Source organism: Medicago sativa, chromosome 1 (assembly GCF_051527215.1).
Source record: "Medicago sativa cultivar Bolivia chromosome 1, Bolivia_mono, whole genome shotgun sequence".
Classification (NCBI taxonomy): domain Eukaryota; kingdom Viridiplantae; phylum Streptophyta; class Magnoliopsida; order Fabales; family Fabaceae; genus Medicago; species Medicago sativa.
The window spans coordinates 37,896,830-37,923,758 of record NC_140749.1 but is presented as its reverse complement, the minus strand read 5'-3'; the positions used below and the strand labels follow the sequence as shown (position 1 = coordinate 37,923,758).

Sequence of the window (26,929 nt, the reverse complement as noted above, 5' to 3'; positions counted from 1 at the left end):
TTTTACAGAAACTAAATTAAAAAATCGGGTCTTTCGATTCGATCAATAAATCAATGACCCAGTTTCTTAGACCGAATTGACCATCATATTCCATTAAATAGTAGTGTCTGATTTCTCATAACCAATTAATTGGTGATTTCTAATAATATAATCAATTTGTAGTAAGGATTTCAAATAATACATAAAAAATAGATTGCAGGTCCTACCACTAAATATGTTCTATCATTGTTAATTTTATTTATTTTTTCAAAATTTTATATGTCTTTATCTCCTAAAAAAATAAAGTTGTCAATTTGTTTAACTTGTCAATTTAATTTAATACTTAAAAATGAAATGAAACTCTAAAAAAGTTGGAGTATAGTTGGATTAAAAGGGAAATTTTTTTTTTTGAAAGAATGGATTAAAAGGGAAATTGAATGGAATAATTGGAGCATATGCGCACAATAATTGGTCTTCCTCTCTCACTCACTCAGTATCAGGAGTGTAATAGTAATAATAATAATAAATAAATGATGTTATCACGCTGTACTCGATTGTGTGCAAAGAGACAAGTACAAATAAAATAACGAGAATGTAGCAGAGCAGTAATATTGAATTGACGGTAGGTAGGTAAAAGAAAGAAATTAGAACGAGAGTGGTTTCTATCTGGACCTGATTAGAACTTTGCATTCTCTCTCTCTCTCTCTCCCTCTCTCTGTTCACACTTCACACTAGATCCGTATTTCAACCAGGTACGTACCATGTTTATCACTTTCTATTTCATTCAACCGATTCCTTAAATTAACTTCACTATTTTCTCTTCTGGATTTCAAACATCTCCAAAATTCTCTTCTTTTTTAAATTAAATTAAAACTTAATTTCGTTGGGGAATTTTAATTTATTTATTATTGCCTATGGTATTGACAATGACATTTTATAATTAATTTCTTGTATTGTTGTTGCCTCTTTGATGGTAAATAAATAATTCACATTGAAGCTGAAAAAAACATTGTAATGATGAATATGTTGAGTTTAAGTTCCAGAAATAAAAATTATATTTGTGTTTTGGTAAACAATTTCATTAAGTGCATATTTACAATTGTAACACTGCTTAGTTCTGATTCATGGTATTTATAGATCATCCTCTTAAATAAGCATTCACAGTTTCTCTGTGAAACTAGCAAATTGTTGTGTAGAGGACAAGAAGAATAAAGGGAGGATGTCAAGTACTGGGGATACTCATTGGTGTTATATTTGCATGAGGCCGGTTCGACTGGGACGGAGACATACCGTTTGCTCTAGTTGTGATGGGGGATTTGTTCAAGATCTCAACGATATGGTCCATTCTAGCTATGGAGTGGACAACGTTGAAGAACTCGGACAAAGGCATCAAATGGCAGATAGGGAACAATCGGTCTCGGATTCAATTCCCGAACACGCTCCAAGGTTTACTGCTCCTTTGTTAATCTATGGTGGCCAAATTCCATTCAGGTTTTCTAGACAAGGTGGCATTGATGCTCTCTTTAATGGGACTCCGGGAACTGGTGTCACAATAGGTAACTCGGTTAACTATTTTACCGGTCCTGGAGTTGAAGAACTGTTAGAACAGCTTTCCGCTAATGACCGGAGAGGCCCCCCACCTGCATCGCGGTCTTCTATAGATGCAATTCCTATTGTGAAGATATCGTCGAGGCATCTTCGATCAGATCCACATTGTCCAATATGCCAAGATAAATTTGAGCTTGGGTCTGATGCAAGACGAATGCCATGTAAACATATGTTTCACTCAGATTGTATTGTACCATGGTTGGTTCAGCATAACACCTGCCCTGTTTGCCGTCAAGAATTGCCACAACAGAGTGGAAGAAGGAGAAACCCTTTTTCGTTTTTGTGGCCTTTCGGCTCTTCTAATTCTAGAAGTAATGACGGAGCAACTGGAAGCAGCTCACTAACACCAGGTATACCTGAAAATAGCCAGAATGCACAACATTCTGGGTGGCCATTTGAGTGACTTTATGCTGCTTGAAAAATGCAATGGAATGATGCTGATTGCTTGGAGTGAAACCTTATGAGACCTGAGTCTATCACTCTGTATTTGTTTTCTAAAGGTTTGAACTATTTGTATAAACAATTAGTTACATAAATTGTTTAAATTAATATTTATGTTAATATCACTCAAAAAAGAATTCATTTATGTCAATATGTTTTTTCTTTAATAAGTAAATAATTGATAATATTTGAATTAGTAGCTTTCAAAAAAGCTTATGCATGTGATTTTTATTTAAAAAGCTATTTATAACCTTTTTTTGACAGAAAGTTATTTATAATGTTGTAAAATACAATAAAGAAAATTATTTAAAATTTTCATAGGCTATTGATTCACAGGATGCTAGGAACTAACATGATGGCTATAGCAAAACGCGAGGCATTTAAGACTTTGGTTGAGAGTTTGGAGGGGGGAGGGGAGGACTTTGGAAGGATGAGATTAGAGGGAAAAATAGAGAAACCTTCCAATGTTTTTGAGTGTTTTTCTAGTGAATGAAAAAAAGAATACTTATGATTAATGTACTATTAATTTTGCGAGTATTATAACAATATATATTGGAAAATTTACCCAAACCTCCTAAAATCCTCCTCTAATACAATTTTTTAATCCTCCAAAATTAGGGAGATTCTATATTATGAACAAAACTAAGCTACACAAACCCCTCCCCTCCAGAAGCTCTCCATTCTTGGCACTTTTACAAATCATATGGGTCGTCCAAGGCCAATTGAATTCCTCGTTGCTCTTGAGGATGCCGATATTATCAAATGGTATGCCGGCATAGCAAGAAGGTGGCTTGACTTCTTCTGCTGTTGCCACAACTTCAAGGTGGTCAAAACTATTGTAAGTTATCACTTGAGGTTCTCTTGTATCTTGACATTAGCAGAAAAGCACAAATTCACAAAGCGTGAAGCTATAAAGCATTTTAGCAAAGATTTGAAAGTCTATGATATGAATTGAAATGAGGAAATACATTTTCCCACAGAGAAGGAGGTTAAGATGATGGGAGACAGAAATCTTTCAGATCCAAAACCTGTAGATGGGGTTTTATCGTTGGCAACAGTAAGACTGGCATCCCACACATATTGCTCATTTCTGTGACAAGACGACAACAGTCTTTTATCGGGTTCGATTGCTACAAAACAGCTTGAATGTGAACCCAATGGAGAAAGAAAAATGGGTGCAAGGGATGGGAGTAATTCATGAAAGCCTGAACCAGAAGTGCCTCCCACTCTGTACCAATCATATACATGATTTTTACTTGGGGAGAATCACTTTTCAAGACATTGACTGTACCTCTTGTGTGGATGTAGACTGACTGACGATTGCTGCTGCTAACTCATTTTTTAGTTTGATTAGAATCAAAGAACTGAGTTATTCATACTTTACCAAGATTCTTCTAATCTTTTTTCATTACTCATTCCTAGACAATTCTCATATTCATTTCTTTCTTATACAATGTGCAACTGATTCCAATTTTGTCAATCATCACTAGCTGAACAGTCAGGCAGTCTCCATATCTCCATACCTTTCCGTGCATGATTCTCAGCATTTGGAGCCCAATCTCCTCTTGACAGATGTTTGTTTTGTTAACTCCCTCCATTTGCTTCATACTTACAGATTCTCCTCCATTCAGCTATTTCTTCCCTCAATTGCTGTATACTTGGATAGGGCTGGCCTTATTGACAATAGTACACAATGTTCCACAAATCGAGTGAGTGTTAACTCGCCGAGTTTACCGAGTTTACGTTTTTAGGTACTAAAATCGTGTCAACTCGGATAAAATCGAGTACACTCGGGTAAAATCGGGTAAACTCGAGTAAAATCGGAATGTAAGTCTAATTTTTTTTATAGTTTTATTAACAACTTTAGGAACTTGTGAAACTTGCCTTTTTGGATGGTTAGGACTTAGAGACTTGTGATTTTGCAAGTTTATTTTGTATTTTGATGTTTAGTTGAACATAATGCTTTATTATGGTGGTTGAAACCTTTATAATTTAGTCATATTTTGCACTATTGGACTATTTACAATATTATTCTGTATTTTGATGTTTAGTTGAACATAATGTTTTATTATTGTGGTTGAAAACCTTTATAATTTAGCCATATTTTGCACTATTGGATTATATTAGTTTACATATGTCATGTAAATAATAAATTTTATTTAATTTAAATTTTAGGTAAACTCATACGAGTTCTCGAGTCGAGTTTACGAGTCGAGTTTACCTAGGCAAAACGAGTTGAGGTAAACTCTCGAGTTGTAAAACCTTGCAATAGCCTATCACATTCCTATCTTCTTTCTAAGTTTGTTCAACAACAAGAAGTCCTTCAATATGTACTAATATTTCCAGTGTTCTCTTCTGCATTCACTGCCTCTGCTTCTGTTACTAATTCTGACTCTGAAAGTTAGTGCTCTTGAACACCGTTAATGGTGCTAATGTTGTTATTTTTTCCCGATTCGTGATCATTATTGTTCACCATTGTATCACCTCATACTTTGCATTCATTTGATTATAATAATCCGAATTTTTTCCTCATTTATGTCTGATGAGTTTCCTTAAAAAAAAAGTCCGATAATGCCTGATGTGTTATTCTCTTCTATCTTTTAAATTTTCAAATCCTTTATCAAATGTATATTGCTTTTCATCTGGCTGCATGTTGCTTATCCTGAAGCTTACTTTTGTTTCTCTTGGTGATTTTTATTTTGAGATTATAATGACAATTGGATTATAGAAACACAATATGTTCACTTTAATCTGCAATATGATAGCCCTCAGTCAAATTATCCACTCCTTTACAAAATATTGAAGGGTTAATTATGTTTCTAGTCCCTATAAAATAGCGACCTTGTAAGTTTAGTCCCTACTTAATTTTAATAGCATTTTTAGTCCCTAATTTTGTTTTTCTGCACTGAGTATTAGTCCCTACTCAATTCAAATTTGTTTAATTTATGCTTAAACTCTTAAATTTTTGAACAATTTTTTGCAGACATGTTTAGAACATTACTAAAAGTTCGTCCGCAAAAAATTATCGCAAAATTTGATTTCTACATCCAGATTTTATTACTTTTTATCTTTAACTTTTGTCGTTTTAAAAAATTCATATTTAATTCATTTCATGTCAGAAAATTCTAAATTTTAGTAAACGAACCTTTCATAGTGTTCTAATCTTGTCTCAAAAAAATCGTTCAAAAATTTAAGAGTTTAAGGATAATTAATCAATCTTTGTTTTAGCAGGGACTAAAATTATAAGTAAATTTTTTTTTATAGGGACTAAAAATGCTATTAAAATTAAGTAGGGACTAAACTTACAAGGTCGCTATTTTATAGGGATTAGAAACATAATTAACCCAATATTGAATATACAATTAGCTTCTCAAACTTAAAAAAAGTCCATTTCGATGTACAACAGTTGTGACCTTGTCTTGAGAATTGAGTTGTTTATGCATACTACTATTTATTTAATCTTCATTTTCATGTAACATGTATTTGTTGTTTGAATCCCAGGCCCGGATTCATAAAAAATTCTTATGGTTTGAAACTTCATTTTCTTCATTTTGACAATATTGATCTTCATTTCCTGCTTTACACCTTAGTAAACCTCCAAAAACAACATATGAATCCCTAGATAAATTTTGCTGTCTTCCTTAACTCAAATCAAGAGCAAAGATATTCAACGCATGGTCTGTGCGGTAGCTCAACTAATTCAAAATAAGAGATAAAGAGTTGAAGGTCATGAGTTTAAACCGACATGAAAAAATAAATATTAATCTAACAATTAATTGATAACATTTACCATTAAAATAAACAAATTATCATAGCCATTCATGCAATGATGCGGTTCCATGTGATATATTCCCTATGTGTTTAATTATAAGATTCTATTTGGGAAAAAAAAAATTGTCCCTAAAGATAGGACCATTTGCAAATAAAATTGTCCCTAATCATATTTATATGATGCAATATTATTATTTTTAAATATACAATTTATTAATACTACCAATTTATTTTATAAAATAAAAAGTCAATATTAAATACAAAGATAATTTAATAATGATCATATACAAAGTATAAGAATTCTAAAACAAAGAAAATATCAGAGAGGGTAAATAACCTTTTAAGGAATTTATCCCTATTACTCCCTCCGTTAAGGGGATTTATCAGTTTCTTACACTTCCTGACACATCAATGGAGCGTGGTCTTTATGATGCAGCGTGGGTGAAGCAGGTTCCGTTAAAGGTTGCTATATTTGTTTGGCGCCTTCTCCGCAACAGACGTCCTACCAAAGACAATCTTTTTCGTAGGAGGGCTCTTCATCAGGACGACATTAATTGCATAGGTGGTTGTGGCTACATGGAGTCGACGTGTCACCTTCTAATTCGATGTGACATCTTTCGCAGTGTTTGGTACAGGGTTTATCGGTGGCTTGGTATTTATTTCATCTCTCCAGGCTCTGTCAGTGCTCATCAACATTAGTTTGGTCACATGGCGGGGTTACCGCGATTTACACATTCTTATTTCAAAGTGATCTGGCATGCTTGCGTGTGGATTGTTTGGAAGGAAAGAAACAACAGGATCTTCAAAGACAAAGCAGAAGACTTGGAACAACTATTTGACAAAGTAAAATTTGTGTCGTTTTCTTAGTTAAAGGCTAATAGGCTAACTTCAGCTTTCAGTTATAATATTAATGACTGGTGGCGGCACCCTTTAATTTGTATGGGTGTTATGGAGTAATGTTCATTTTCTTCTTTCTTTTTGTGTTTTTTTATTGACATCAGAGAACTGAACTTTGTATTCTTATAGGAGCGTTTATCTTTGCACGCCTTGTGCGAGATGAATAGCTCTTGGTGATTATTATATTTCATTTTGGCTTGTTAAAAAAAAAAACAAGAAATTTCACACTAGTCCGATTGATAGATAGATAATGATTTTTTTTTGGTGGTGGTCGGGATTCAAACCCCGAACCTTTCATGTATTATATTATATTATGCATTGTTCTTACCAACAGAGCTAAGCTCACGAGGACGATAGATAATGATATAAATTCCTTCAAAAAAATACTTAAGAAAAATACAACCAATTTTTTTTGGTGGTCGGGTTTTAAACATCGAACCTTGCATATATTATGCTTTGTCTAGCCGGAAACTAAAATTAATTAATTATACAATCAAACCCCAAAAATAAAATATAATACGAAAAAGGAAAGCGATCTGAAACACGAGTTTGCTAACTCAGCTTGAACCTCTTCTTCTCTTTCTCTCATTCATCAATCATTGCCCATGTTACACTGATTCAGCATCTTACAACCCAGTTGAGTGAACTCGAATAACAATGGGAGGTTTTGGTACTATTGGTTCTGCCTTTGATTCTAAATCTGGCCAAATCATAATGGCTTCTTTACTTCTCATGATTGTTTCCTTTTATGTCGGTACTCTTTTTGGTAACAATACTCCTCTTTACATCTCTCACCTTCCTTCTTCCTCTCCTTCTTCATTCAACAACAACACTCCCTCTTCTAACGGTAATTACCCAATTTCATATCAATTTCATTTAATATCTATGAAGCACGGATACGACACCAACACATATAATTACACTGAGTTACATGATTTTCTCAAATTATTAGCGGTGTTAGTGTGTCAGTGTTTGTGTCGTGTCTGGTGTTTGTGTCCGTCCTTCAAATATGCTACTTTCTGACTCACTCATATGCAAATTTTTACAGGAACTTCACGATTTAGTAACAAAGTTGCTCTCACTTACCGCAAAATTCCCTTGGTAATTCCTGACACTGGGGTAGATATATGTCCCTTGAAGTTTAATGAGTATATCCCTTGTCACGATGTTTCTTACATTGCAACATTGATGTCTCATCTTGATGTTTCTAGAAAACAAGAGCTGGAGAGACATTGTCCTCCACTCGAAAACCGTTTGTTTTGTTTGGTTCCGCCGCCTAAGGATTATAAAATACCTATCAGATGGCCTCTTAGTAGGGATTATGTTTGGAGGAGTAATGTGAATCATACACATCTTGCTGATGTCAAAGGAGGCCAAAATTGGGTCCATCCAAAGGATCATCTCTGGTGGTTTCCTGGTGGTGGCACTCATTTCAAGAATGGGGCATCTGAGTACATACAGAGGTACCTATCTATACTTCTTTGGATGATTGATTACAACTTCATTTTTTTTTGCGTTGGATGTGTTGTAAGACTAGACATGATATGATTTGCAATGACAACATTAGAAAGAGAGAGAGTTCGGGCAACACCTATAGTAGAAAAGAGAGTGGAAACCAGGCTTAAGTGGTTTGAGCATGTATAGAGAAAACTTGTAGATTTTGTAGTAAGGAGCGTAGTTAGGTCACTAGAGGCAGAGGTAGACCTAGAAAAACTTTAAGAGACATTGTTTGGAAAGATTTAGAGATTAATGAGTTGGATTCAAATATGGTTTATGATAGAACATTATTGCGTAATTTTATCCATGTAGCCGACCCCACTTAGTGGGATAAGGCTTGGTTGTTGCTGTATGAATTCTTGCGTAAGACTAGACATGACAGGGTTAGAAATGACAACATTAGAGAGTTGTGGTAGCACCTATAGTAAAAAAGATGGGGGAAACTAGGTTTAGTTGATTTGGGCATGTAGAGAGAAAACCTGTAGATTATGTAGTAAGGAGAGCAAATCAGATGGAGATAGTCAGATCACTAAAGGTAGAGGTAGACTTAGAAAAAATTTAGAGATTAATGAGTTGGATTCAAATATGGTTTATGATAGAACATTATTGCGTAATTTGATCAATGTAGCCGACCCAACTTAGTGGGATAAGGCTTGATTGTTTGCTGCATGAATTCTTGCGCGAGATAAATATTTTGAAATCAGATTGAGTGTGGCTCAATGTTGTCAAACACGGTGATACTATGGCGGAGTGCGGTGATGGAATTTTTTACAACCACCATGGCCAACATGTGAAAGATGGCACCGCCATGGCATTTTGTGATATGTGAACATATGATCTATTTCATATTTGAAGTAGATTCTTCTATAAATTAAGATTGAGATAACTATGTGAGAGAGCAGGTAAAGATGAGTAGAGTAATGCCAGATGTAAATTTTTATCTCTTTTTGATAGCAATATATTTATACCCTGTGATTTGGGTTTACTGAGAATTCCTTATCTCGAGCTAGGTTCTTCTGCAAATAATTTGTGCATTTGTTTATTGAGCTTAGATTTTCTTCTTTTGCAATTACATGTTATGCTTTATTTCTTTGGAAAACTAAATAATCTTTTTACCCTGATCGTATTGAATTATTTGGAAATTATTCTTAAGATAATATGTGACAAATTGATTGGTGTTGAATGGAAAATGACGTGACTGTCTGATTTTTAATTGTCTTTCAAAGGTGTAATCATATGGTCACCAAGCAAACTGCGACTCACCTGTTATTTTGTTTAAAACATTAGATGGGAGAAAAGACAATGAAAGGAGAAATATTGTTTGAAATTGAAATTAAGAGAAATTTTTGGTCTTCAATTTCTGTTCAAATAATTAAAAGTTTCAAACTTTAAAGCTTTGAGAGTTAGGAGGGGATGGCTTTGGAGGAAAGCTAGGGAGGGAGGCTAAACACCCGTATATGGGGGAACTAAAATAAAAATGCGAGGAGGACTTTGCCGGGTTTAAAAGAAACACCGAACTCTTTCCGTCCCCTCCTTCTCTTTCTAAAAAGTCTAAAACAAGGGGATAACTTATCTTAAATTCTCTTTCGTCCTTCTCTCCTCTCACCTCCAGGCACCCATCCCAAACCAAGCCTTAAGATCTTCTTTTCTTTCTATTTTTTTTTTCTCAATCTAAACCTAGTGCTAGCGCTCCCTGAGCCTTGAGGCCTGCCCTGACCCTGGTCAGTCTCTGGGACCCACTCACATAAACTTCTCTCGGTGTTAAATCCAAAAATAAAAAAAAAAACTAGTGTTAAGAAGTTAAAGTAACTATGTGTAATCCAGAAGATAATCAGTCACGGCTGACCACAGAAACTTCTTTCCTTATGTTTCTGAATTCTGAGACATCTGTTTTGAGTACGATTTCCAATAAAAGAAAGTGTTATAAAAAAAAATTATGTTACAACGTTGTAGTAAAGAGGTACGCGCACAATAGACTAAAATTATTGGAGTCAATGGAACCACAAGGGTGTGTTTATTTTGAAAATGGTGCCTCAGGAGTCAACTTAATGAAGGAAAAGTTGTGGTTGGCACATTGGAATGAATCCCTTTTCTCTCTGGCTTACTCTTGGACTTATGGGCTTAATACAAAAATCATCGTAAAAAATTGAATGCTGTTTGTAGATACTACCTATTTCAGGCCATTGCTTTGTTGCAATTTGTAGTTAGTTTGTGCTATTGAAACAGACTGAAACCAGATGCAGCTAACTGATATTTTTAAGGTTACATACACCGGTGAGAGGGAGAGAGGGGAGGGAAAGCTAATCTTGAGTCTTGACATTTTATTCATACATAAATGGTCAATATCAGTTTCAACTTTACTTGAAAGTTTTAAGTAAAATCAATTTCTACCTATCTTGCAATTATTTTGCTTGGTGCTATAACTTGAGCATGGAATGTTTGTATGTTGTGTGAGTAGTGCAAGATACAACTGTCAGTCTTTTGATGGCTTTACAAATGCAGGATAGGAAATATGATTACAAATGAGACTGGTGATTTACGTTCTGCGGGCATAGTTCAAGTTCTGGATCTTGGCTGTGGTGTGGCCAGCTTTTCAGCGTATCTTCTTCCCTTGGATATTCGAACTATGTCTTTTGCTCCCAAGGATGGTCATGAAAACCAGATTCAATTTGCATTAGAGCGAGGAATAGGTGCAATGATCTCCGCCATGTCCACAAAACAACTGCCATTTCCTTCAGGGTCATTTGAAATGATTCACTGTTCAAGATGCCGTATAGACTTTCATGAAAATGGTAATTGGCTTTCCTTATGATGTTTATATATATTGGCTTTCCTTTCGAGAGGAGGGAAGTTGAGTGGAGAGAAATTGAGAGGAAGTTTTGTTTACTTTTGTTTCATTGCAACACGTTAATTAGTTTTGTGTTTACATGCCTGATATAGCTAAAAGAAGTACTTTTGTGTTTACAAATTGTGATATTTTCTAAAACCAAAATGTTGGACAGCTTTCCATTTATGTATCACTGCTGTGCTCCAAAGTTGTTTAATTAGTTTGTGTTTTACCATAGTGAAATTTACTAATAACATTGATCTCAAGCCAACCAATGCATTGCAACACGTTAGAAGTATGTTTTGTCTCTTCTTAAGATTGACTTCCATTACCATGTTTGAAATCTGTCCCTGACCATTTCTTTTTTGCTACCGTTCTACCGCAAAGCATTCATTTATCTGACGAGCGATGAGTGACATTTTAACATATCTCTTTACTTTTGTTTGTGCAAAATACCATTTTATGCTATTGCTCCCTTGTTCAAGAAGTATATTTTTGTTATATGATACTTTAAAAAAGTTGTGTATTTTTAAGGATAAAAGGAAATACCCTCCCTCAACTATAGGTAATTTTACAAAACATGTGTTGGAATCTTATTAAACTAGCTCCCTAAAAACATGTTTGTAAAGTTAACTTTTATGTATGTATTGAGTTGTTAGATTTTGAACCATAAATTTTTTTTTTATTTATTTTATTTATTTATTTTTTTTAGAATTGAGCTTTGTTGAAGTTATTTCTTGCATTTTGTCTAGTTTTTAATAATTCATCTGTAAGGATATATCATCAAGAGAAAATAAAACAGAAAACAACAAAACAAGAAGTACTGGCATCATTATTCTCATTGTAGTTTTGAATTGTATAGCTTAGAGGTTTTCTTTTTCCCTTATTAGCTATCATCATCATCATCATCATCATCATTTTTGTTTTTATTGAATGACCTGGTACAATATGTTCCAAAGGCTGCTATAAACACTGATGGGTGAACCCTTGCCCAATTAGACCCATTTATTATTTCTGTTATAGATTCAATCTGACTATCTTATAGAATAGATGAAATTTGTATATGTCAAAGCTATTATTGTTGGTGGGGTTGTTTGTTGCTAATTTATTTTGTTATACGCAGATGGGATTTTGCTGAAGGAATTGGATCGTCTTCTTCGCTCAAATGGTTATTTTGTTTATTCAGCACCACCTGCTTACAGAAAAGATAAAGATTTTCCTGTCATTTGGGATAAGTTGGTTAACTTGACTACAGCAATGTGTTGGAGACTCATTGCTCGTAAAGTTCAGACTGCAATATGGATTAAAGAAAATAATCATCCCTCCTGCCTTCAGCAGAATGCAGAACAAAAGCTTATAAATGCCTGTGATGTAGATGATGAGTCTAAACCTTCATGGAATATCCCACTTAAGAACTGTATACAAGTCAGAAATTCTAATGCGGAGTCTTACAAGCTACCCCCAAGTCACGAGCGCCTTTCAGTGTTTTCTGAAAAGCTGAACAAGATAGGTCTGCCAATTCTCTTTTGATATACTGTGCAAGAAGTTAATGTCCATTTTTCTTATTCTTAAATTATTCTTACCAATCTTGATGTGCACACTTACACCATAGATTTTTTGTATGCACATAATATAATTGTGTTGCAAATCTCAGATAGCATCATATACCATGCATGCTCTCAGAAATTTCATGAACTGTGATTCCAATGGTATTGCTAATGATACATATGCTTTATTATCATCATAACGATTTCATTAATCAAAGGCACAATCTTCACTAGAGCAGATATTAGCTTTGCTAAGATCATGTTTTGGTATATGATGTACAGCAGATATTAGCTTTTCTAAGATCACGTTTCTGAAAAAATTTGGCGTATTATCATAAGGTATATAGTTGAACACCTCCCGTAATTGCCTACGATATGTGTTTTCTTTTTAGTTCATTTACATACCGATATCAATATAGAAAGTCAATATCTTGTTTGTGCTCTGTTTTTTAGTTGAGATTGGAAAGGATCAATACATTTAAATCAAAAGGACGATATTGGACAACTGTTCAACTGGAAATCATAAGATAAAATAAACATGAATGTGGTGCACACAGAATTCCCTTTCAATCTAATGTGATGACCCTTCTAACCTTTTAAACAACAGGTATAAATCGAGATGAATTTACATCAGATTCTATCTTCTGGCAAGATCAGACTCGTCATTATTGGAGACTGATGAATGTCAAGGAAACAGAAATACGCAACGTGATGGATATGAATGCCTTTTATGGTGGATTTGCCGTTGCATTGAACAACTTTCCTGTTTGGGTAATGAATGTAGTTCCTGCAGGCATGAAGAACACCTTGTCTGGAATTTATGACCGGGGTTTGATTGGAACTTTTCATGATTGGTAATATTTTGCAACTAATGTCATAAATAGTAAATACAATGTTAAAATGTGTATTATTAGTTGACTGCAGCTAATGTAGATATCTTTTACATCAGGTGTGAGCCATTTTCAAGTTATCCTCGTACATATGATCTTTTACATGCCAACTACCTCTTTTCCCAGTACACAAACCTAGGGCTAGGTTGTATATTAGAGGATATCATGCTGGAGATGGATCGTCTTGCACGGCCACTGGTAATTAATTACTTTTTTAAATGTTACCTTCATGGTTCTCTGCATGTATTATTGAAGTCGAAGTTTATGTGACTGAAATAAAATAAGAATTTTGGTAAATTCTGATATACCAAAATACATCGGTTATTCAATGAATCTAAAAAGTGAATTGACTCTTATAATAAGGAACGGATGTAGTACAAAGTTTTGTCAAATAGCGGCTATAGCTACACTATAGCAGTGCAACATAGTGTTTATTTGTCTTCCTGTGGATAAAGTTGATAACTTAGAGCTCACTTATTATCTGCAGGGATTTATTATCATTAGGGATGAAGAACATATTATATCAAGAATCAACGATTTAGCCCCAAAATTCCTTTGGGATGTAGAGTCACATTTGCTAGAGAACAAAGAAAAGAAGATGGAAACTGTTTTAATTTGTAGAAAAAAGTTTTGGGCAATCCTCTAAGATGAAGCGTTTTTTACACGTGAGAATTGTTTTTAACCACACGGGTAACTTGTAATGTTATAGTTCTTCTGTATCAGCTTTGTTAATTGCTAAATGATCCTTTTGTGTACATGTCTATGAGGCACTCAAATTGTACATCACTTTCAGTTTTATAAGTAGGAATAGAAGTTTAATGTCCTTACATGATTTAGTCTTTGTTTTACTTCGTAGTGCATACATACATATTCTGAAGATATAAATAAAAAATCATTTTAAGGCTTCACTTGTATCATGTCAATTAAATTTAAATTCATATTGCAGTTATAAGGTGTAGTAATATAGAAATTGTTTTTCTTTGTGAGTAATATAAAAGTTAGAGTGATAAGAAATTGTGATCATTATATTTTCCTAAGTAAAGAGTCAAAATTTTGTCGGTGAAAGAATTATAGTGGTTAGGCTTATGACTCACGAATTGCATGACATAGGTTCGAATTCCATCCCCTCCTCGATGGTTTTCGTCCAAGAGGCGAGCTTCAAATGCCAGTTCAAATATTCCACATTAAAAAAAATCATCTTTAATTGACAGATTAAATTTGTTTTTGAAGACTAATTGACAAATTTTGATTACCACATTTTATATAAATTATTTCTTTAATTAAAATGAATTAGCTACTTATATGTATCATGGAAGTCCCCTTAATGTTGATGGTAGCGTGTTTAGGAATTAATGTTTAATAGGGTTTTGTGGTCTTATTCGAGATCACGAAGACTCTTTTTTACGGGTTTCTATGGTAATATTGATCCCTCTTGTATCTTACATGTTGGAATTCTTGCACTTTACCATGGTCTGGATTTGTGTTGGTCGATTGGTTTTTGGCGTGTTATTTGTTATTTGTATTCAAAGATTTTGGTAACTTGATTAGCTTAATTAAGAAGCTCTTGAGTCAAGATTGAATTGTTGATTTGTGTCATACTCTTCGGAAAGACAACTTTGTTGTTGATTGTTTGGCTAATATAGGTTTTAAAATTTATGAGAAACTAGTGATTTTAGATACAACTCATTTGAATTTATCTTCCTATGTTGCTTGTTGATGCGATAGGCTCTAGGACTGAATAGGAGGAATTGACGATTCCTTCGTTTTGAACTCTATTAACGTTGCGATGGACGGATTTAGAGTTTACCATCTTTTGGTTGGTTCTAGGGTTCGATCCTCAACGAAGTCGCCACTGATCCAATTGGACATGAGAAGATGACTTGCTGGGTTGAGATCTAGAGGGTTTGAGCTTTCGTCATCCGCCGAAGGCCACCTTGAGTCCTTCTCCATCGGAGGGAGGTTGTGTACCTGCACGTGCTCTGAAGCCCATGTCAATAAGGGGTTCAAGAAAGACTGTGACTTAACATATGGTAAGAATGGTGATACTTGACCCGATGCTAAGCATGTGATCTTTTGGGTGGTACTCATGCATTGGATTGAGATTGAACAGTCATGATCATTTGGTCCGGACCATTATCCAATAAGATTTTGGACGTATGATGTCGTCTGCTCTTAGATATTGGATCGAACCTAAGTTCAAACAGAGTGGGTCTTCACTCAGTTCATAACAATTGATTTATTAATTATTGAGAAAAACATAAATCCCATATTGGATAGATAAAACTTTTAATAAATGTTTATAAAGTGAGACGCTTCTTATCTTAGCGGCCGATTTTTTAAAAATGTCTCAAGTTCAATTTCAACATTTATACTTTTTATTTTGACGTTGATGAATGTTACTTGAACAACCATTTGTTGAACAATTTATGAGTCAACCAAAGATAAACAAATTAAAGTATGTATTGAACCGAAAACTAAAACACTCAAACGAAAAAGTAAAAACACAATCTAAATATATATATAGAAGAAAAAATCATCATAAATTAGTCATAAAAAATCATTTCTCTTTGAAGTTTCTTTCGTAAGACTAGCTCTCATGTAGATAGATGGTAACGAAGGCGAGGGAACAGCTACATGCTCTTGACTGCAGTTAAAACTGTATTGAGTATGATCCGTACATAGAGAAGTCATCGAACTAGCCAAAATGTGTAGAGACTAGACTAGAGAGAGAGGAAGATGGATCAACTCAATGACAATATTTCGGATTGGACTTGTGTGACATTATGTCACGGTGACATTAAATCTGGGCCACACAAAGGTGGTGTGTTGTGTGGCCCAGATGTGTTGTATGTGTTGTGTGGCCCAGATGTTGTGTGGCAATGTGTGTTGTGTGGCTCAGATTTAATGTCACCGTGACATAATGTCACACAAGTGCTGTCCCAATATTTCTGACTCAAAGTAAGTAAAAGGCAAAAGGAATGAGAGAGACTTGAACGTGATAGGTTGGTTGAAGTTATAGGAAGACATCACATGTGGTTGAGTATTAGTACTTCTTTCCTTTTGATTACTGATCAATATGGTAATTGATTTCTAAGAAAGATGGTGAGATGAGAAGGAGGGCACGTGGAAGTCAGTGCCATGCATGAAATCAGACCCCGCCAAGCCATATCCAGCAACCCTAGAAAATAGTACTCCCTCCGTCCCGGAATATCTGACCCATTTACTAAAAAAAGTACCCCAAAATAACTGAGTCATTTCAATTTTTAATACAACTTTCATCATTCTCAATACAATATAACTCTAATTAATACTACTTTCATCATTCCCAATTCAATATATTCCACTTTCCCTTTTATTTATACATTTTTCTTAATCTGTGTGAAAAACCAAACTGGCTCAGATATACCGGGACGGAGGGAGTAATAAACAAAAAAACAATAATAATAATAAAATTCTGTCAAAAAAAAACTAATAATAACAAAAATAATAAAGTTTCAACATGTTTTTAATTTGTATTCACTTAGGATAGGTCGAATATAATATAACAGACTAAAGTTTTTATTGGTGGTGATAAATCAAAGATCTAGATAGACCAAAATGTTGCTAAAAAAAAAAGATAGACCAAAATGATGATGCCATTGAAGAAAAACGATCTATGATAAATCATTATTTAATTAGTTGAAAAATAAGGTATTGCTAACAAGTTTTTTTAGTGTACTTATTAAAGATTAAAAAATGAAAACGATTGATAACAAGTATCCTCTCTCTATTGTTGTTGTTGTTGTTATTATTATTATTATATACTACAAAGAGAATTTAAATTTAATTATGAATAAATACTTAATTTGATTGGATAATTTTATTCCTAAGAGCTATTATTTTCTAATTAAATTTAAATTTTCATGATAATAAATTGAATGTAAAATCTAATTTTAAATTTTTATTTAACATTTTCATGTTTAGATTTATTTAGCAACCTTATTCTTTTTCAAATTCAAGATTTAAAACATGTAACATGAATCTTAAATCCAAACTAAATTGAAATAGATTAAATCCAATTGAATTATCACGATTCAACTACAAAAGTTTTTCACATTTTTGGGTGAAGGAATGTAATCAAAGGCAAATAATACCTTAGATCTCAAACATAACTTACAAAATTATTTACATTTGTCCCTCTCTAATGATACTAATGAGAAGAGCGAAGACTGTTGTCCTTATGGGTTAGTTTGGCTACCCCGATTTTTTTGTTTTGTTAAATGTCTAGTATTTTTCAGTTACCTACAAAAAAGTCTATTTTAAAATTAAAAAAATTAGCATAAAAAAATATTAACATGACTAATAAATTTATGGATTAATTGTTCAAATTAACATTGTAATATACGCGAACAAATACGTATAACTCTTATAATTAGAAAAATTAAAGAGAAAAATAGGTATTTTCATATAAAAATGCAAACAAATTTTATTAAGTATTTTTCCAAAAATAAAATATAATAATATTTTTAGTCATATAATAAACTCTTTATATAAATAGTACTTTTTTTAACACAACTTTCTTTATATAATTCTTTTAACAAATGTCCTTGGTTTCAAGTTACAAATACCTATCATTAATCAATACTCCATCCGTCCCGGAATAACTGATCCATTTTCTAAAAAAAAATGTCCCAAAATAACTGACCCATTTCAATTTTCAATACAACTTTCATCATTTCCAATACAATATAACATTAAATAATACTACTTTTATCATTCCCAATACAATATACTACCTCCGTCCCTAATTATAGGGCCCTTTTGAAAAAATAACGGGAATTAAGATAGTGGATATTTGTATTAAATATGTTTGTAATTACTATTGTTTTTACAATTTTATCCTTTAAAAAGAGGGTTGGTTTATGTTTTCAACATGTTATTTATTGCTGATTGAAGAAAAAGATGTATAATAAATAGGGGCATGTATGTAAAGAAATAATTAATGTAGTTGGAAATAACAAAGGGGTCTTATAAAAAGGGACAAAAAAAAATCTCAAAAGGGTCTTATAATTAGGGACGGAGGTAGTATTCCACTTTCCCCTTTATTTATACATTTTTCTTAATATGTGTGAAAAACAAAATTGTGTCAATTAAATTTGGACGGATCCAAAATGGCACTTTGTCCGTAGTAGCAGTGTCACTGTCACACACTGCAGTATGAGAAGTGAGAAGTGAGACTGAGAAGTGAGTTAAAGGTGATGTGTTTGATGGACATTTGCAATACAATTACAGAGTGCATATGATTTAGAAGAGCGTAGCTAGTTAATATGGTACGGATGTTAACCGTTTTAAGAGGTGAAAAGGTCACTTAGAAACACTCACTTATCCTGACTCAGAGCATATGTCCATCCATCCATTAGCTTAATTAGCTAGTCGGTCTTGGAAAGGTCAGTTCAAATGTATGCATCAGTCACAACCTTCACATGTGTTTCTTGACTTGTCAAATCAATAAACACCATCACACTCTTGTATAAAGTTATTTATTACATTTTAAAATACATATTGTAATTAATCACTTTATACATATCAATACACAATTTTGATTGTTGATATCGTTAATTATTTTTTTAAAAAATATTTAAAAAATATTTATCGAGATAAATCGAACAATTTCTTATATGTTAATAATTGTATTTATCTATTAATTAAAAAGTAGGTTAAATAAGTTTTTCTTCCTTAAAAATATATCAAAATTTGATTTTAGTCCCTAAAATATAAAATCAGATGTTTTCATCCTCATGAAATTTTTTGTTTTATTTTTGGTCCCTAATAGATATAATTTTGACATGTTTTTGATATTTTTTGAACATAATAAACGTTAAACATAATAAGCGGACATAACATGAATACAATTTGAAGACAAAAGAGTTATAATCTTGTCATTCACATGAACATAAAGTGGCCATTAAGGACCAAAAACAAAATAAAAAAAATTTGTGAGGTTGAAAACATTCAACTTAATTTTTTAGGGACTAAAATTAAAATTCATTATATTTATAGGGAAGAAAAACTTATTTAACCTTAAAAAGTATGATTAAAATTCAAATTTTTCTGGGATTCTTGTTGTTGAAGGTTGATGGAGATGATATGAAGATGAAAAAGAGGAGAATAAGATGAAGAAAACCTAATGTTTTTGAATTAAAACTAACGGAAAGGACCAAAATGTGTAACAGAGAGAAGTGGAGGGACCAAAATAAATCGAATTTTTAATTAAGGGACCAAAGCGATACTACATAAATAGTTAAGGGACCAAAAATGAAATTTAGCCTATAGAAAATGTTGTTTGAGGGTATAATTGGGATAATGAAAAAGTAAGTATAAATATATTCATCTAGTTTGTTACACTTTTTATATGATAAAGGAAAAAAATACATACATACATACAGACATACATACATCTGTATATATGTGTATGTATGTATGTATGTATGTATGTATGTATGTATGTATGTTATGTATGTATGTATGTATGTATGTATGTATGTATGTATGTATGTATGTGTGTGTGTGTCTATATATATATATATATATATATATATATATATATATATATATATATATATATATATGAGTTTTGTTACAAGCCACACTTTGGTGGTGTTTTTTAACAAGTCACACCTTAAGGTGTGATTTTCACTTTATAGTTATAACTTTGCTAAAAGACACCTTCATAAAAGTAAGTTGGTGTCTTTTCGCAAATGCTCATAGAGTAACTTGATAAAAGACACCTTCATAAAAGGTGTCTTCTAGCATATATATATATATATATATATATATATATATATATATATATATATATATATATATCGTGTTTGTTACTTTTTTTAATATTTAAATTTAGGGTTAATTATGTTTCTAGTCCCTATAAAATAGCGACCTTGTAAGTTTAGTCCCTACTTAATTTTAATAGCATTTTTAGTCCTTAATTTTGTTTTTCTGCACTGAGTATTAGTCCCTACTCAATTCAAATTTGTTTAATTTATGCTTAAACTCTTAAATTTTTGAACAATTTTTTGCAGACATGTTTAGAACATTACTAAAAGTTCGTCCGCAAAAAATTATTGCAAAATTTGATTTCTACATCCAGATTTTATTACTTTTTATCTTTAACTTTTGTCGTTTTAAAAAATTCATATTTAATTCATTTCATGTCAGAAAATTCTAAATTTTAGTAAACGAACCTTTCATAGTGTTCTAATCTTGTCTCAAAAAAATCGTTCAAAAATTTAAGAGTTTAAGGATAATTAATCAAACTTTGTTTTAGCAGGGACTAAAATTATAAGTAAATTTTTTTTTATAGGGACTAAAAATGCTATTAAAATTAAGTAGGGACTAAACTTACAAGGTCACTATTTTATAGGGACTAGAAACATAATTAACCCTTAAATTTATTCTTATCTATTTATCACATGTGTTATTTGTATTGAAAATTGATGACATTTTTGGAAGAAAAAAGTTAGCACAAAGGAGCTGCAAGGTGTTGTTCTCTTTATTTTTTTTTGAAGAAGGTGTTGTTCTCTTTATATATAGTTTTATCTTAATTTTTTTTTTCTATTTAAGTCTTTATCTTTTAAAACATGCACAAATTATTCTTTTTTTTTAAAAAAAAAACTAAGTTCAAAGTCCAGAGTCTGATAGAGTTTAGAGTCTGAAACAATGTTCAGAGTCTAATGCAACGAATAAAGTAAAGATATATATATATATATATATATATATATATATATATATATATATATATATATATATAGAGAGAGAGAGAGAGAGAGAGAGAGAGAGAGAGAGAGAGAGAGAGAGAGAGAGAGAGAGAGAGAGAGAGAGAGAGAGAGAGAGAGAGAGAGAGAGAGAGAGAGAACAATTATCTTGGTTTCTTCCACAATCCGGAAGTAGTCCATTTCCCCTTGTACTTCAAAGGAGATTTCACTATAATCCAATCTGATTACAATCGCTCAAGCACAAAAGCAAGAGACTTCAAATACTCAAGCACACAAGCAAGATATTTCATATGCTCAAGCACAAAAGCAAGAGACTTCTAAACAAACAAATTATACAGAAATAAGTTTGGTTTGAACACTTGATATAAAATCAGTGGAGTTCACAATATAAAACAAATTGGACTCTTAAGACTCTAAAATTTCTAAGATATGAAAGTTTTTAAGAAATTCTAAGTGATTGATGCACAACAATTTCAGCAGAGTCTTGGCTCAGTTTAAATGTTGTTGAGTGTAACACCCCAATTTTCTATTTTTAATTAATTCCACAATTTTTAATAAGTGGAGTTTTGATTATTACTATTGTTGTTGCTTCTTGTGCTTGAGTATTATTTTGTTGTTGAGAAAATAGAAATAATGATGTGGAGTGGGAGGTAGTTTGAGAAAATTAAAAAGAAACGAAGAGGAGAGTCCTAACAAAATAAATAAAGAGTCGTGGGTGTAGAAAGTAAGATTTTCATAAGTGGGGGAGGGGAGAAGTAAAAGAGTAGTGCATAGGAAATAAAGGCAATTATAACGATTAGTGAGCCCATATATAAATGGGAATATTAGGGATTAGAAATCAGTTTTGCTGATCAGAGAAAAGGTAGAAAAGAAGCAGATGGAGAGAAGTGGAACCATAGTGCAGCAACATTGAGCCAAACCGAAGGTTTCTACAGATTCGAGGTAAGGGGGAGAATCTAATCATCTATAGGGTTTATTTTTCTTGTGGGGCTGTAAAGGGATTATAGTAGTATGGTGATGAGGACGTTGTTGGGGTTAATTAATTCTTAAGTTATGATTGTTGTTATAAGGAAGAGTTCCACTGAAAATTATGTTGAACAGATGTAAAATTGTTGTTGAAAGAGTAATGTTAAGGGAAACTAGTTTAGAGATTAGAGTTAAGAACATGACCCTGAACGAGTGTAAAATTGGATAGGTTAAGAAGGAATTAATGCCCAAACAATAGGGTAAACCTAGAGTGATAATTAGGGACAATTGGGGTGTGTTGGGATTGACTTAAGTGAGTTAAAAGTGATTAATTGGAAGAAAACGCAATTTTGGACTATTTTTGGTCGATTGTCTGTCAGCCAAAATCGGGCCCCGATTTGGGAAATCAGCCACCGATTATGGCTTAAAATTTGAGTGTTTTGATTCGACAAAAATCGGGCCCCGATTTTGGAAATTCGGCCCCCGATTTTGTCAACCCAACTCAACAAATAAAAACTATTTTTTTTAACCATATTCTCCGTTTTGAACTGGGTCTCGGTGTAAACATGAAAGATGTAGGTATGTATGTTAGCTTTCCAATGGATCTGGTTTCACCTTAAGAATACATCCATAACGTGATTTACGATCTAAATACTGCCTAGGTTTAGGAAAACCAATCTTTCCACCATTCTCTGTACCAAATTGGACTTAGGACTCTTCATGAAAGATGTAGATAAAGGTTTTAGCTTTCATTTCCCATTGGATGCAATCCATTAGTCCCTTTAGAACTTGAGTTATGATTTAAACACCGCACCTGGGTCATGATGCGTTGTTAATGAAATTTCAGTACAATCCTTTTAGTGGACCCTTCAACATCTATTAAAGTAGTAGTGATTTTAAGAAAGGCATTAGTGTGCAAAGTAAATGTAACGACCCCTAATTTACATATATAGATGAGGGAGTGTGATCGAGCATAAGTAGAAGTGATTTACCTCAAGATAATAACAAACTTAAATATGAACCGAAGATAATAGCCTATGAGAAATTAAGAATGTCAAGATGGCTTGGAAATGGGAAGTGAAAGATAATTTGGATGACGTTACGAGGAATATTAGTAGAGGGGTAAACACTTAAATTAGAATGGAGAATGGGGTATACTATTAGAATGAAAGATGTAGTGATGGAGAGAACGAATGACGAGAGTAGATTCCAAATATAGTAATGAATGACAAAGGAATGTGATGTGTATATATGCTTGTGTAAGATGTTGTTTAATGATGAGGGGTTACTGTCGTAAGATGAAGATCTATGTTGATATTATAATTATTTAATGTTGATGATGAATGATGTAATAAATGATGTTTGTGAATGACGAGCAATGCAGATGACATATCTTATTTAGGGTGACGAGTAATTGATGAAGTGGGTTATGTTGCGAGTAGGAGTTAAAACATTGGGCAAGGTCGGTGGTGATAATAACAGTGAGAAAAGATATCCAATTAACTAAGGTTATAAGATGAGAATTCAATAGAGCAAATAGTGTGGGTACGTGGTGAGTCTAAAAACACATGATATAGTAAAAGGAGTTTAAGACGATGATAAAAGGGGATATGAAGTAGGTGCTCTTACGAGTAACTGATGAGGTTATACATAATATCCTTAAACCAATAATGAGTTTAGGAATACCGTTAAGTTAAAGAGTAAAAGAGCCAAGGTAATTAAAGAACTTAAGATGAATGTTAGATAATAATGTATAAGGTGTAAAAAAATGAATAGAGAATATAGTAGTCTAATGTAGATGATTGTAAACGATGAGAGGGTCATTAAGATGAAATGAGAGAAGATAAGGGGTTGTATATTAAGTAATGAAAGATAATAGGAATGATGATAACGATGAATAAAACATGGATTAATTAGAAGAGGGGAAGATGAATAGGAAAGAGGATAAGAGGTAATAGTTATAATGGTTGACGATAATAATAACGACTAGTATCGAGAGAATGAAACCTTGAATTATAATGTAGTCTTAGTGAGGAAAGTTTATGAAGTCGAAATTAATGATAAGGTGAGATAATAACTTTAAATTAGAATAAGTTAAGATTAGGGGAATGGATGGTGAATATATGACTACGAGTATCAGAACAAAGTAATAAGATATAAAATAGTTTTATTGAGGATAATAAGTATGAAAGAGTTAATGGCAATGGAGGAAGAACCTAGTTATGTATGGTGGGTAAGTTGTATGTAATGATAATGAATAAGAAAACATCTTGAGACTAGGAATGAGGAATAGGATATGATATCAAAGATAAAGTTCATAGAGAGCCTAAAATAAAGGAGAGAATAAAGTATTTCCATAAAATGAATAATGAAATAAAATAGAGGGATGTTGACGTAGAAATGAGTCATGCGTAAGAGTTGGATTAATAAAGATATAAGGTGGTGATATAAACAGTTGATAGAGAGTAATGATGAGGAATCCATACTGTAACAAAGAGTGATGACGATTAATATTATATATATGTAAAGAAATTACTACGATAGCAAATGATGATGTTATATTATAATAATGATGAGAATGACGATGTCTATGTTGTTGTGATGATGATGATGTTGATGGTTAATCTATAACGATGATGAGAGTGATGATGTTTATCTATGATGATGATGAGAGTGGTGATGGTGTTTGAGTGCTTGCATTGGAGTCGTGCATTAATATGTGGGTTATGTGATTAAGTGTATACGTGTAATACTTGTCGAATTTAATTCTTTACGTTCATATAGAGTATAGAGCATGGTGTCGTGCATTGATGTCGAGAAAAGTCCAGTAATATACCTCTGGCAAATTATGTAGGTGAAAGTCCAGTAACATACCTCTGGCAAATTATGCAGGTGAAAGTCCAGTAACATACGTCTGGCAAATTATGTAGGTGAAAGTCCAGTAACATAACTCTGGCAAAATGATGAGTAGGTGTGGTACCACATTCATATAGGTCGATAGGAGAGTCCATATGCATATATATGATGATGTTTTGTGCTTGGTGGTTGTAAGTGTGAAAATGATGTGTTGCAGTGATATGTGAAAGAAGAGATTATGCATAATAACTGTTGAGAGTGAAGATATGGTGGAGATTATAGTATTTTGATATTTATTTAATATGCGTGTTTTTCCCTATTATTATGTTATGACAAGATTTCTCACCCCTTATTTTGTTGTGTTGTTTTCTGTATGGTAGTTGTACCTTGAGTACAGATACTCAGGTTGACAAGGAGTAGCTATGGGACGTTTTAGAAAGTGGGGATGCCCTCCGTTTAGTTCTGCTATTAGTATTTGAATAAGCATGTAGTCGCTACGAACTCTGATATTGTAACACTAGGGTTGGGGATGACGATTTAAATTTTAATTGCAGTTTGAGTTGAATCTTGGAAACTTTGCTATTTTCCTAGTTATGATTATTGAACGACAAGTATGAATTTATTAATATGATCAGTGAATAATTTTCTTCTTCTCCGGTGGATTTATTTTAAAAGAAAACATTTTATCGTTATTTTGTTATATAATGTCGAGTTTTGTAACATCCTTAGTATTAAATATATTCTTATTATTTAATAATTATCATTGAGAAATAGGGTGTTACATTGAGTCTCTGCAAATCTCCAGGTATTCGTTCCTTTATATAGAGGTATAAAAGATACGTTGTAGAAGTTCCAACACATCAAAAGAGTTGTTACTGAAGCTTGATCATCTCCAATGATTTGTTGCTTGATTTGGTTAATGTCCTAGGAAGGAATTGTAACGCCCGTCTTAATTATTTGATTATTTAGAAATATATTTATATATATGATTTAAGTGATTTTCATGATTGATATGTGTGAATTTTATGATTCATGAAGTTGAGTGGTTTATATGATTTATAAATAAATTATGTGGGGTATATGATGTTGTGAAGTTGTTATGTTGTTATGACTTATTTTATTATTAAATAAAATAAGATATGAAAATAAAATAAAAATATTAGAATTTGGGCTGTGATGTGAAAAGAGCATTTTTAGAGGTGTTAAGAGAAATTAGAGTGAGGTTATAAATAGAAGGAGTTAGGGTGAGAAAAGTTTTTAGGCAGAACGTACGTGTTTGGAGAAAAGGGAGAAAAAGTCAGAAAGAGAGAAGAACAAGAGGAGGCTGTCGATTTTCTTCAATTACCAGGTAAGGGTGGGACTAAATTTCAATATTATTAAGGATATAATTATGTAGAATGAATTTAGCATGATTAGGTTGAGTTTTGGTGAGAATTGGGAATTAGGTTTAAGACCGATTTTGATGATTGAACCATGAAAAGATGTTAGATTGATGCAAAATTAGTGTACAAACCTTAGATATTGCCTAAGATGATAATTAGATGCTATTTGGATGAAAGAATCATGAAGATAGGTGAAAAGTTGTAATTTTTAGGTTTCTGGCCGTACTGACATTCATCGCTCGCAGCTGCGAGCAAGAACACTCGCAACTGCGAGCTAGGAACCAGAGCTCGCCACTGCGAGCAACACAACTCGCAACTGCGAGTGACATGTAAGCTCGCCATTGCGAGCAGGATAGCTCGCCATTGCGAGCAAGGACTTTAGGAAACCCAAGAGTGCACGCTTTGCTCGCCATTGCGAGCAAGGTTACTCGCCACTGCGAGTTAGGCTGTTAGTTGCCCAAAATTGTCCCGATGCGATCCTTTCGCACGTGTAGTCGTGAGTTGACCTCAGAAGTAA

At 32.9% G+C, this 26,929-nt stretch overlaps 2 protein-coding genes across 4 annotated transcripts; both read left to right on the top strand.

Annotated features, from left to right (window-relative positions):
• The first annotated feature begins 532 nt into the window (after window positions 1-532).
• Window positions 533-2,221, top strand: RHC1A (RING-H2 finger C1A). 3 transcript variants are annotated; one of them, XM_085718376.1, is made up of 2 exons: window positions 533-731; window positions 1,161-2,221. In XM_085718376.1, exon 2 carries the CDS (start codon window positions 1,199-1,201, stop codon window positions 1,988-1,990), a length of 792 nt encoding a protein of 263 aa, XP_085574502.1. In that variant the 5' UTR covers window positions 533-731; window positions 1,161-1,198; the 3' UTR covers window positions 1,991-2,221. The 3 variants fall into 3 exon arrangements, with proteins under 3 accessions (XP_085574502.1, XP_085574496.1, XP_085574488.1); XM_085718370.1 differs by having other exon boundaries at window positions 539-731; window positions 1,144-2,221; XM_085718362.1 differs by having other exon boundaries at window positions 539-731; window positions 1,117-2,221.
• A 5,014-nt stretch (window positions 2,222-7,235) lies between these two features.
• On the top strand, window positions 7,236-14,286 carry LOC146954774 (putative methyltransferase PMT6). The gene is made up of 7 exons (XM_085718530.1): window positions 7,236-7,543; window positions 7,745-8,159; window positions 10,696-10,985; window positions 12,144-12,530; window positions 13,175-13,421; window positions 13,517-13,655; window positions 13,945-14,286. The coding sequence occupies exons 1-7, from the start codon at window positions 7,354-7,356 to the stop codon at window positions 14,101-14,103; spliced, it is 1,827 nt and encodes a 608-aa protein (XP_085574656.1). The 5' UTR covers window positions 7,236-7,353; the 3' UTR covers window positions 14,104-14,286.
• The last annotated feature ends 12,643 nt before the right edge of the window (window positions 14,287-26,929 follow it).

Bases quoted from the DNA above. Each gene is read 5' to 3' on its own strand.
- RHC1A (XM_085718376.1), top strand. From the start codon at position 1,199: ATGTCAAGTACTGGGGATACTCATTGGTGTTATATTTGCATGAGGCCG.
- LOC146954774 (XM_085718530.1), top strand. From the start codon at position 7,354: ATGGGAGGTTTTGGTACTATTGGTTCTGCCTTTGATTCTAAATCTGGC. The intron at 8,160-10,695 runs GTACCTATCTAT...TTACAAATGCAG, and splicing joins GCATCTGAGTACATACAGAG to GATAGGAAATATGATTACAA. The intron at 10,986-12,143 runs GTAATTGGCTTT...TGTTATACGCAG, and splicing joins TATAGACTTTCATGAAAATG to ATGGGATTTTGCTGAAGGAA.